This window comes from Montipora foliosa, chromosome 9 (assembly GCF_036669935.1).
Source record: "Montipora foliosa isolate CH-2021 chromosome 9, ASM3666993v2, whole genome shotgun sequence".
NCBI classification, from domain to species: domain Eukaryota; kingdom Metazoa; phylum Cnidaria; class Anthozoa; order Scleractinia; family Acroporidae; genus Montipora; species Montipora foliosa.
This window is the reverse complement of record NC_090877.1, coordinates 39998557-40011266: the sequence shown is the minus strand read 5'-3', so window position 1 is coordinate 40011266 and position 12710 is coordinate 39998557. Positions and strand designations below refer to the sequence as shown.

The 12710-nt window shown below is 38.9% G+C and overlaps 1 protein-coding gene, 1 non-coding gene and 1 pseudogene across 2 annotated transcripts in view; 1 reads left to right on the top strand and 2 right to left on the bottom strand.

Moving 5' to 3' along the window:
- Nucleotides 1-6029, bottom strand: part of LOC137971831 (lipase maturation factor 2-like) — a 23115-nt pseudogene extending 17086 nt beyond the window's left edge.
- LOC137970511 (lipase maturation factor 2-like) overlaps nt 6007-12710 on the top strand; it is a 23170-nt gene continuing 16466 nt past the window's right edge. Inside the window, exons 1-5 of the mRNA XM_068817032.1 lie at nt 6007-6133; nt 6245-6295; nt 7935-8137; nt 9681-9709; nt 11894-11974. Coding sequence (XP_068673133.1) covers nt 6031-6133; nt 6245-6295; nt 7935-8137; nt 9681-9709; nt 11894-11974 — 467 coding nt within the window. The 5' untranslated portion in view covers nt 6007-6030. The remainder of the gene's footprint in view (nt 6134-6244; nt 6296-7934; nt 8138-9680; nt 9710-11893; nt 11975-12710) is intronic.
- On the bottom strand, nt 11484-11556 carry Trnat-cgu (transfer RNA threonine (anticodon CGU)). The gene has a single exon. It is a non-coding gene; the product is annotated as a tRNA-Thr (tRNA).

Here is a 12710-nt window from a genome sequence, read left to right as displayed (position 1 = left end):
GTGCCGGCTCACTTTTCCTCGCAGGTGTCCTAGCCCACTACCACTAGATTTGGACACGCCTTATTTCTCTGTATGAGGATAACACTGACTGAAATGAAAGAAGCGGGATTGCATGGAGAAGAGGATAGATAATCTTTTCACTATTTGTCTTCTTTCTTTTCCTTTTTCCATGTCAATATACGATTACGAAAATCGATGAAATGGGAGCACATAGAATCGTTGTTAACTTCACAGCAAAGAAAAAGATTTCCTAACAACGACAACACCAAGCTGTTACCGCTCCTTCTGAACTCATGACCCGCGGGTAAAATGTATGAAAACTATCAATGAATGACATGAGAAGCCCATGACCTTGTTCAAGGTCATGCGCTTCTGATGTCATTCATTGATAGTTTTCGTACATTTTACCCGCGGAAGGAATTACATTAAATGGTTTTAACGGTGTTGGTTGGCTTGGCTCTCCACAATTAAACTTGGCCATTTCTTCGTTTTTTCAGAGGACTACAAAGAAATCTACAAAAATACAGAACGGACGTAGAGAGCGAGTAGATGACTTGTCTTTGCTCATTAAACTTATTGGGCCAGTTATTTAAACAAAATCTAACTTAGGCCGCGGCTTAGGACAATCAGTGGACCTGCAAATCTGTTTATAAGCGGTATGTTTTAAGTAGATAAATTGCTGTCTAGTCTGGAATGCAAACCTTCTTGTTACCATCAGCAGCAGACAATATTTAGATCTGATTGTTGGCAATATTGAAAATGGGTTAGAACGCGGTTTTGTTAAACATTGTCTAAACTATGTTTTAATAATCGACCCATTGTTTTTAGGCGTCCTCGGTTTTTTCTCAGTCTTAGGGTGCGTTCGATTGACCGTATTCCGGAATAGGAGTACACGGAATAGAAGTTAAAAATCCTTCGTTTTACGGAGATTCACATTAAAATTGTCAAACACCTGTTATTTTGCTATTTTAAACATATCTTTACTATTCTATTTGCTTCAAAACGCCAGACATACCGTTTTAAATCATTACTCCAAGTATTTTTATTCCGGAATAGGGTCAATCGAACGCGCCCGTAGTATGCCGTTGTTGTTGCGCATGCTCTTTGTGTCTGTCTTGTTTATTTCCACTTTAGTCTTCGGTTTCGTCCTCGGTCGTCGTCGTCGTATTCGTTGCCCTCGTACGTTCTCGTCGTCGTCCGAAGTCGTCGTCGTTTTCACTTTTTGTATGATGGAGCTTACGCAAGGTTGCAATCAATTTGCGATTACTACAAGTCGCTCGGTATGGAAAGCGAGTGTAACGTATTTACGCGATTAAACGCCCCCGCGTTTATTAAATTTTAAGCGTGTCCGATGCGGCGTTTATTTCAAATTCATATTTCTTAAATCAATGAAAACAATAATGGTAGATCATTTGTATTATTTAAAGAAGAAACAGGATTAAAGTTCCAATGTCTCGCTTTTTTGCTGAGATAGAATCGTAATTGAAGGGGGTAGTTTCTAAAGAAACTGTGGTGCTGCGTCGGTGGGGAAGTAGTATACAAAAAGTTGGTTTTATCAACAGAGTTGATAATGTAAATTGGCCGCCGTACAGAGATTCTAAAAGCTAGAATCTCTGTACGGTGGCCAATTTACGTTATCAACTCCGTTGATAAAACCAAATTTTTGTAGAATCGTAATTGTCTGGCTTGTGATCCACGTTCAGAGAATTTAACGTGTACTTTTTTTTTTCTAACCATCCTCGAATAAACGACGCATTCTTCTGATTGGGCGCGGCGTTTATTGGTACTTTTCCTTCCATATACAGCGTTTAATCGACGGCGGCGTTTATTAGAGAGTGGCGTTCAATCGAGTATATACGGTAATAATTCCAGGATTAAAACTGTTACGAATGATAGGTTTATTTGGAGAGAAAGCTTGAAAATTTATTGCCAGGTGCTCACGTCCTTTACACCACCTCAAATTTGGCCATTTCACGTTGTTAGGGACCTCAAGCAAGAACATCGACGACAACGGCTACGAGAACGCCACAAAACAATAGCTTTGATTGGTAAAAACAATACCTCTGCACGCCCTGCACGTGCGTTTTGCATTGTGATACATTTCTTTGCCGTTCTCTTCTTGACAACGACGTGAAATGATCAAATTTGAGGTTTTGCTGATGACGAGAACACCTGACGATGACTTTTCAATTTTCTCTCTAAAAATCCCCACAGTTTTCACCAATTTTATTCTTGGAATGTGGACTCACATCTTCCATGCCGAACGACTTGGAGTAATTGCAAAATTATTACAGTAACGGGAAATAATAGTTTTAGACAACGTTCTCGTAGCAGACGTCGTCGTCTTTGCTTAAGGTCCCTGTTGTCAGGAAGAGAACGGCAACGGAATTCATCAGACGCCTGAAGGTAAAGAGCCGTGCAGGACGTGCAAAGCCATTGTTTTTGTCTTTAGTTTTCCAATCGCCTTCAAATTCATCTTGATCTTCCCTAAGCCCCTTTACTTTTTGCCTTCACCCTATGCCTCAGACCACGCCCTGCGCTTGTTTCTCATTTCACGGTGGACAACTACCAGACTAAACCTCAAAAGGATGAAATGAAAAATACTCGTAACTGCCCTACCTGAACCGTCTAAGCTTAACGAAAGTGTATTTGCCAAATTGCCAAGGAACAAAAGCAATGTTCCAAGGAGCTACAAGAAAGATTCCCAATGAAAAGATTCCCTGATTCCCAAAGCAAAGCATCCCTAAGAAAAACAGCAATGGTAAACCATTAGTGATTGTGGACAGGACGAATCAGAGAAAATTAAGGGGGTGGCTCTCAACTGCAGAAAGACAATGGTTGCTAAAGGAAGCTTTTTAGTCAAGAGACGTACAAAAAGGTTGCATAGATGGAAATGTCACATCACTCAATCAGAAAGCCCATGCACAACAAGTCCCAGTCCTCTATCATGCGTTTCAGTGAAAAAAAGGTAAATGCTCTCAGGAAACAAAAGGAAAAGGCGTTTCTTTCACCATCTTTTGTAAACTGGAGCATGGAATTTCTATTTGCCTATGGACTAAAAATGGAACTGATATTTTGAAAAGTGTATCAAAGGAGGGCCTTATGAAGCCATAATTTTCTTGAGAAATAATTTCTTATAAAACCCATGCTACAGATTTTGTGTTCAAATGTTCTCGCACTGTTTAGTTAAAAATATAGTTAAGTTGCTTAGTTTTTTGGCATTTTCCGTTTTGGTCACATGATTAACCAAATACGGTTGAACCAGATAAAGAAATGTTAAATAGAACACACTTGGCAAAAAAGGATAACTGTGGAGTTAAAGGAATTCGAGAAATGACTATCTGAAGGGGTCCATAGCAACAGTTTGGTAGTTAAGAGCCACTCTCCTTAAACAAAACAGAAAAAAAAAAACGCTATATTGCTCACCATTGGTAACGTATGAATATCTGACCCACCTGTTAAAATTAGAGACGAACAAAACTAAGAACCCAACTTATTTATTAATTATTATAATGTACTGGATGGTGAAAAAGATAATTATCTACAAATTAAATACGTACATACTTAGTTGACTACTCCCCATTAGGGCTTTTTAGCGGCCAATGAGACACAATCAAGAAAATGACGGAACAGAACAACAACAACAACTGTTAAGAATCCCAACTGGCCAGAGGCAACCCAGTTGGCTATTTACAAGTGCAGTTGAGAAGTTGAACCAGGGACTACCAGGATCAAATTCAAAAAGTAGTCAGAATGGGCCTTGAACTTGTGTTTAATGAGATATCCAGATCTCAAGGCAAGCACCCTAACCACTGGACCAAACTGCCTCCACAAAGCCTCATAAAACAAAATTGAAGATTAAAGTGTGAAGATCGTAGCTACATGTCACTTGAAAATTGAAGATTGCAAAACTTACAGACAGCATAGAGTAGTAAAGAAACCACAGCGTCAGATAACCCAAACAGTCTCTACATCTTTGCGACAAAAGAAGAATAAGAGAGACAGCAATGCCTATGACACACAGAAACTCCATTCCAGTGGCAGTGTTCAGTCCAAGATATGGGGTCACCCATAGAAGGGTGGGTGTCTTCTTGAACAGTGTGCTGAAGGATGTGTCTAGAGCTAAGGAAAAAACACAAAAGAAAGCAAAATAATGTAAAAGAAAAGAATAATAACAAGTCAAAGTGACCAAAAATTGAGTTTTCAAGGAGGAAATTCAGATGGACCAGGAAAGAAAAAAGGCCCATTTGTGCTAGTAATATTAAACTGAATGGGTGACCTAACAGTGTTGCATAGATGCATTGATTTATAGGCATTTAATGTTGTGCAAAAAATTTGCTATGCCTTTTTCTATCATAGTCTCCAGGTAACCACAAAGGCATGCAGTTATTTTGCTTAACCTTTCTTTCATTTGTAAGAAAAAATATTACTCACTGTGGCAACTGTTACAAGATTTCATACAGTTCTCTATCATCCATCTGTAGTTTCTCAGGCATTCTCCAGATGCTGCCCACTTAAAACACAAGGGAGACTTATCTCCACATGTTGACACTGAAATATGAAATGGATACTCACTTAAGATCGGAAAATCAGTGGCCAGATAACATAATGTATTAAAAACTGAACTACGAATATCAGATTTCCAGCAGATTTCCATTGGCTCACTGGACACAGGATATCAGTTCATGTACCTGCTGCACCAAATATGGTCAAGGAATGCGTCAGCAACGAAAAACATCTGCCGTCTACTAAAGTTCATCTATAACCAATTTATATGAGATCTCCACTAGACCAAAACTAATTATTCAAGGGCTAGGTGATAGGACAGGAACTTGTATGTGGCAACACGCGATTTGATTTTATAAGCAAGGAAGGAGTCTTCATAAATGGTTTTATTTTCTTATTTTCCTTCTGAATCACGACAAGAAAAAAAGAAACGAAAAGGAAATTTATTTTAAGCGTCAAGTCTTCTAGTGCTGGCGCGCTAGCTGGGGACACGTACTGTACTGAAATCAACAAATTAAGGCAAATCAAACCAAATGCTGGGTTTTGCAGAGAGAGGAAAACCGGGGTACCTGGTGAAAAACCTTTCGGAGCAGAGTAGAGAACCAACAAACTCAACCCTAACCCTAACCCAGGCCACATTGGTGGCAGGCGAGTGCTCTTAGCACTATGCCAGTTCTGCACTCCAGAGCAAAATAATGGTATTTGAATATTGGAAAGTTCTCTGCAACTGCTATGGGCCGATACTTTCGGAACAGCAAGAACAAAAGTCGAGATAAAATTTGACACTGTTACATTATAATGGCGATTACAATATTTGGAAGTCTTGTCGCTTTTGCAGAGTCGAATAATTACCCGGTCCGATTTTTAATATCTGCCAGGTAATAAGATTTAAACCCGATTTGCACACGAATCGAACACACACACATACACACACAAAAAAAACACTGAAGCACTTACAGTCGTGTAATATATAACCAGCGGGGAGAATTCCCTCGTGACCATAGAGACCTGTCACAAAGAAAACCACATGTTGCACCAGTCAGATCTCAAATTACATCTTGAGCCAAATTATCTAGGATACAATCCATATCTAGCTGTCTGCTGCTTCAATTATTACAAAAACATAGTTATTGATAAAAGTAAAAAATGAAAAAATACTCTGTTACCTGGTATTTGCACGTAAAGAGAGGTGAAAGCAAACAAATATATTGATGCCATACACCAAAGAAAACCTTGTCTGACAACCTGTTGACTCGCTACCTGTTTTGAAACAGTCGCCATCAGGCAAGCCGAGCGCCCTTTACCGTCGTCTAAACGGCTAATTATAGTATTGATAACTAATTCGTACTTTTTGCTGATCTTTTTCTTCGCAATGGAAGTAACCCACGAAAAACATCGTAGCTTTCATTTTAAATCAGGCGCCAACATTAACACAGGACTGGGAGACACGTCAGCTGATATTGCGTAAAGCTTACATGAAGATAGGTGTAACTTGTTCTCTCTGTCTCTCAGGGAAAATCCAACATGGCGGGTTATGGCAAGCAAATCCTTGTTAGGAATACATTTTTATGGTTGATGTCTGTTATTTATCTCTTTGCTTTTTCCTCTCTTTACGTCCAAATACCTGGTAAGTGCTTTCAGTTTGCTTTGCTGTTGTGTTATTTTCTCTGGGTCACTAGCGAGGTCAAACTCGTGCAGTTATGAATCGCTAATTTGTACCGCGCTTTTTGAACAATAGGTCTTTATGGTCGGAATGGAGTTCTTCCAGCGAAGCTTGCCCTTTCTGGAGGTGAGATATTCTGTTGCATTTAGTGATCTCTTGTCAAAATTGTTAGTTTTGTAAATCGTATGAGAATGTTTGCAGGCAAACAATGCATTGTTATTTCAATGAGTTTAAGTGTACATGTATTTAAATACGCCAGAACATTCTATTTACAGCTATTATTAACTTGTTGCATTGTGATTTTTTTTTTAAATCAGGCCATTTATATAGTCCTTTGTTCCAGATTATGGAAGTAAATGCAAGTCAAATGTTATGAAAACATGTTAAATGTTAAACTGGTAAAAAAAAACGCATGGCACTCGAAACTGTATACCTCAACTTAAGGGCCATTCCAATTTAAAATCCACCCCCCCCCCCCCCCTTCCTGTTAACGAGATTGTGCGAATTTCCATAAGAATTAGGAGATCAAAGTGCTGACACATTCCCCCCTTCAGAAAAAGTTGATATTTTATTTCTGCGCTCAGAAGAATGGGGATTTTTTCCAATACCCTTCAGAAATATTTTAAAGATGAAAGAGTGCCGACAGTGTCAACAGGGGGGTGTGGATTTTAAATGGAATGGACCTAACCCATTCACCCCTGGAAGTGATACTTAACAGATTTTATTCTGTCTTTTTTCCTCGTCTATGGGGACGGGTGGTTCAGGAGTCTTTAGGTTGGCAAACTCTTCCTCCACACAAAAACTATGTCCCCTTTAAAATTGGTGACCAGTTTAAATACTTAATATATAATCTTCTGCATTAGGAAAATTTGTCATCATCAAAGAAAAAAAAATGTTTTCATATAGGCCCTTTTGCAAATAATAAAATTTCATTTTCTTTCTAGAGAGTTCGTCAATACAGGACAACTTTTGGCAAAAGCCAACACTTTTATGGCTGACACCAAAGCTTATGAGAATGTTTGCAGGCAAACAATGCATTGTTATTTCAATGAGTTTAAGTGTACATGTATTTAAATACGCCAGAACATTCTATTTACAGCTATTATTAACTTGTTGCATTGTGATTTTTTTTTTAAATCAGGCCATTTATATAGTCCTTTGTTCCAGATTATGGAAGTAAATGCAAGTCAAATGTTATGAAAACATGTTAAATGTTAAACTGGTAAAAAAAAACGCATGGCACTCGAAACTGTATACCTCAACTTAAGGGCCATTCCAATTTAAAATCCACCCCCCCCCCCCTTCCTGTTGACGAGATTGTGCGAATTTCCATAAGAATTAGGAGATCAAAGTGCTGACACATTCCCCCCTTCAGAAAAAGTTGATATTTTATTTCTGCGCTCAGAAGAATGGGGATTTTTTCCAATACCCTTCAGAAATATTTTAAAGATGAAAGAGTGCCGACAGTGTCAACAGGGGGGTGTGGATTTTAAATGGAATGGACCTAACCCATTCACCCCTGGAAGTGATACTTAACAGATTTTATTCTGTCTTTTTTCCTCGTCTATGGGGACGGGTGGTTCAGGAGTCTTTAGGTTGGCAAACTCTTCCTCCACACAAAAACTATGTCCCCTTTAAAATTGGTGACCAGTTTAAATACTTAATATATAATCTTCTGCATTAGGAAAATTTGTCATCATCAAAGAAAAAAAAATGTTTTCATATAGGCCCTTTTGCAAATAATCAAATTTCATTTTCTTTCTAGAGAGTTCGTCAATACAGGACAACTTTTGGCAAAAGCCAACACTTTTATGGCTGACACCAAAGCTTGGACTTGACACGGAAACTGGAATGGAGTTCCTGTGTCTGCTTGGAATGCTTTTGTCATTGTTGGCTATGTCATTCAAATCCTGGAGAGATTCTATTACATTTTTCATGCTGTGGTTTCTGTACTATTCTTTATATCAGGTGATTATGCTAAGCACTACTTGAGGATTCGGTAGATGAAAAGTATAATACCTAATGATAAAAGCAATAAAATAAATACCTTATTTAACCATGTGCCACCTAGGAGCTACACAACTTGTTTAAACTGGAACATGAAATCAAATTAAACATTGGTTTTTAATGAGAGGGGAAAACCGGACTTCCTAGAGGAAAACCTTTTGGAGCAGAGTAGAGAACCAATTAAAAAAGTAAAAGTAAAAGTAAAGTAACCATATTTAACGTCAATAACTCGTAACAGTAATTCAACTGACAAGGTCGACAGTGCGCTCATTTTACTCCCCCCTCTCCATCAGTGCTCCGTTTAACAGGTATTTAAAGGGAACCTCCACTAAAACAGGAATATATCTTTAAAATAGTTAACATAATGCTCACAATCAAAATTGTTCGAACGTTTTCCAATGGGAGCGTTTGTATCCGAAATAATTAAACTTTAAAAACGGTTGTTTTGGTTTTCAAATTTCCCGGGCGCCGCCATCTTGAATAATTGTGACGTGTCATGGTTGCCCTATTGTTTTAAAACAAAAGCTCTTTGTGCAAATACAAGAGAGCAACCATAACACGTCACAATTATTCAAGATGGCTGCGCCCAGGAAATTTGAAAACCAAAACAGGCGTTTTTGAAATTCATTTATTTCGGATACAAAGGATTCCATTGGAAAACGTTTGAACAATTTTGATTGTAAACATTATGTTAAATATTTTGAAGTTGTATCCTTGTTTTAGTGGAGGTTTCCTTTAAAGCTTTAAAGCTACTTAGCTACACGGAAAGGAAATAAGTCAAAACAAAGATGGGAAATCCGGGAATCGAACTCAGGACCTCTTGCACCAAGGCCGCGCACTAACTGACTGTGCCATTCTTGCTCCTTAACAATTAACAAGCTTAACTCACTTGTGATGCCGAGGAACCCAGGCCGGAGCACTCACCACTGTGCCATCATCCCTGTTCCCCGGGGAGCATGGATTGGTCTTGACAACTGAGTTTTTGGTAGGATTGATAATTTTGTTGGAACCAACAGGACCATCCAAATTTTGAGAATGACTTTGAATTTCACAAATCCAGTTCAAGGCTGCTGCCTAAGAAAATTGTACAGGAGCCCTTCGGGCTTCCAACATTAAAATTTAGTGGCCCGAGTCATTTTTTCAAGAGACCAGAATTAATTAATTCCAGCTGGGATCATATTTACAAGAGAGTGAGGATGACTCAAGTAAGACGCTCGTTCGGGCCACTTGTTCAGAAATGTGATCACTCGCACTCGCAAATAAGGCACCCCAGGCGACAGGGCGACCGTTAGGCAGCAACCTTGCAGTTTGTTCCAACAGTTTTTGTTGGAATTATTGTGGCTTACATAGCTGGTGGGTTTGTTCATGCTGTAAGTTATTGCCTCCCACCAGCTACTTAGGCTAGCATTATTATCACTGCCATTGATTGCATAAAATTAAGAAATATAGCAAAATAATGTTTAAAACAAAATTAACATAATTACTATTGTCATGATATTTTCAGGTTGGACAGACATTTGTTTACTTTCAATGGTAAGATATCAAGGTCATTGGTGTGGTGAGACTTGTATGGTACCGTATTTACTCATGTATAAGTCGACCTTTTACGACCAAAAAATCATCCCAAAAAATATCACCCTCGACTTATACACGAGTCATACACAAAGACCTGACCAAGCAGTCCACCCTGGACTCCCTCTGCTTTTTTTAATTCACTGTGTTTTCATTACATTCTCGGAAAGAAAAGACTGACGTTTTAGGAAATAGTTTCTATTGGTGTGAATTTTATTTTTTTAACCAGTAATGATGAAAAATCCAATTTTTGACCTTGAAAATGGGGGGTCGACTTATACACGAGTTCGACTTATACACAAGTAAATACAGTAATTGTAACATTATTATTATAATAGTGTCAATTCTTCTAGTGCTGTGCTGTGCTGTGCTCTAATTCAGGGGATACTGTACTGTACTTGTACATAAAAATCAATCAATTTAACTCAAATCAAATCAAACATTGGTTTTTTAAGAGAGAGGGAAACTGAAGTACATGCATGTATGTTGAGAAAAACCTTTCAGAGAAGACTAGAGAACCAACAAACTCAGCTCCCTCGCATGATACTGAGTCTGGGAATCGGATCCAGGCCAACATGTGGGAGGCCAGTTCTCTCATCACTGTGCCATAATACAATACTACTTTGTAATTAATATAAATATCTCTATTTAAAGAGGGCAACATGAAGCCAGTAGTATTATAATAGTTACATAAACTAGTGGCCCTTGTTTAATTTTTAAGCTATAATGGCATATGAATTTAACTATGAAAATTAATAGTTTCATTTTGTCATTTATTTTGCTGGCCCAAGTCGCCAGCGGAGGGTAGGTGCCCGAGAAGCCTGGGGGCTGCAACCGCAGTCACATATCCAAGGCGCTAGGACACCCAACTGGCCTGCCCAACCCGCAACCAAGCCACGACCCCCCGCGCCAGGCCCCCCTCAGGCACCCGTCACACTTGAGCCAGATAGCTCAGTGGAAACAAAAAATGAATAAATAAATAAAGAAAGAAAGTAAAAAAAAAAGAATACAAAAAAAAAGGAGGGGATAGGGAGGGAACGCGGAGAAACACTCAACTCCCAATTCGACTCACAACGCCACGCCAACAGAGCAGCAAACACATGGGACCACAACGCATGGGACCACAACGCATGGCACTAACCAGGAATACCGCTGGACAAAGTCAGCCCCAGGGCTCCCGCAACCTTAAGACTGCTGCAAACACTATAGAACGCCTCAAACGCTAACAAACGCCTGCAAAAACGCTCCCGGTTGTAAACCATGTAACTATAACAAACACTACAGAACGCACCAAAACGCTCAACAAAACGCTAACAGACGGCCAAGACACTAACAACTGCCTGCAAAACACTATTGACCAGACTAGCTCCTAGTCATTAACTATGTTAAATTTCATTTAACTATATTATAATATCACTGAAATCTCCATATTAGGCAGTCATTGCCCTGGTCCAAAAGAGAAATCTGTGTCTTTCTTTTCCCATTCCTACCGGGAATGCATTTTGCTAAGCTAAAGATAAAGGATAAAATTTGATTAGGCTCTGATAACTGATAACAGATGCTCGGCGCCAGCACCATATGCAGCATATTATCCCACTGTAATGAGTTTGAGTCCTGTTCAAGCCAGTTTTTTTTTTTTTTTAAGGCTTCCAAATTCAAAACTGAAGGGAAGCTATTTATCCTTGCAGTTATGAACACGATTTTTGGAATTGCGTAGAGAAGCCTGAAAAATTCAGGACTTCAACAGGGTTTGAACCCGTAACCTCGCAATACGGATGCGACGCTCTAACCAACTGAGCTATGAAGCTCACTGATGTTGGGAGCTGGTCATTTATGGGTTCTAATGTTCCCGTGAGGAATGAATCAACGATGAAATGATATATGAATTGGATCGATCATATATCGAACTGTGGATATGAAGTGAAGCTATGATCCTCGCAGAACTTTATGAACGCAATTTTTTATAACTGTGAGGATCATAGTTTCACTTGATTTCATATCCACAGTTCAATATATGATCCATTCATATATCATTTCATCGTTAAATTCAAAACTGTTCAACTTGTTCCATTGATTGCAGTGATGGTTCCTTGTGAAGAAAATGGTAAGAACTATTCTTCAAAATTAATTTTTCTTCTTATTCAGGGATATTCTTCTCATGGAAACAGGATTCTTAACAATCCTTGTGTCTCCTTTGAAGCTGTTTAAATCAAGTAATGAAAACAGGTGGGTACAGCAACAAACAAAAATCTTCATTTAGAGTTGGTCCAAGTTCAAAGGCCAGCTGATAATGTTATCCAGAGCATAAAATATACTTCACAATAAACATTGGCCAAGATTGCTTTCACACCTTTAACTAGATGTGCTTAGAGTGCATTTTCACAGTTACAAAATTTGCAGAGATTGAAAAAAAAAAAAAAAACGGATAATGACTTATCTACCAGATAAAATTATCTGGCCTTTGAACAGCTGCGGTCAGGTCTCTTAAATGTACCTTTCTCCATTGCTTAGTAGAGTTTGGATGTCTGAGACATCCAGAAGCTTTCCTTATTGGCAGCCAGCTCCTAGGTGGAGACTTCTCCCATGGCTAGGAAATCCTGGCAACCCAGTCATGAGCCCCCTCACAGCACAGGAAGTTATAAAAAAGAGTGGGGAAAAAGGGGCGGGAAGGGGAAACAACTGCAACGAATGCTCCACAATTACATGCTTTTTCACATGAGAGGGCTCAACTGCCTTAGCTGCTGACGAGTGTGGGAAGGTGGAATATTGAAAATCCTGCAATCTGCTTGGTTCCACGAGCAGAACAATATTTTTCATTCTTTAAGCAACAAAGCCAGACAGAATCATTTTGTTTGACCAGTGGCTGCATGCCTACCAATGGCTTCTTTACATTGGGTTATACATTTTTTTGTGCTTTGTGCTTTGAGCTCTTCTAAATGTATTTCCCTTGTATTTTTGTGGT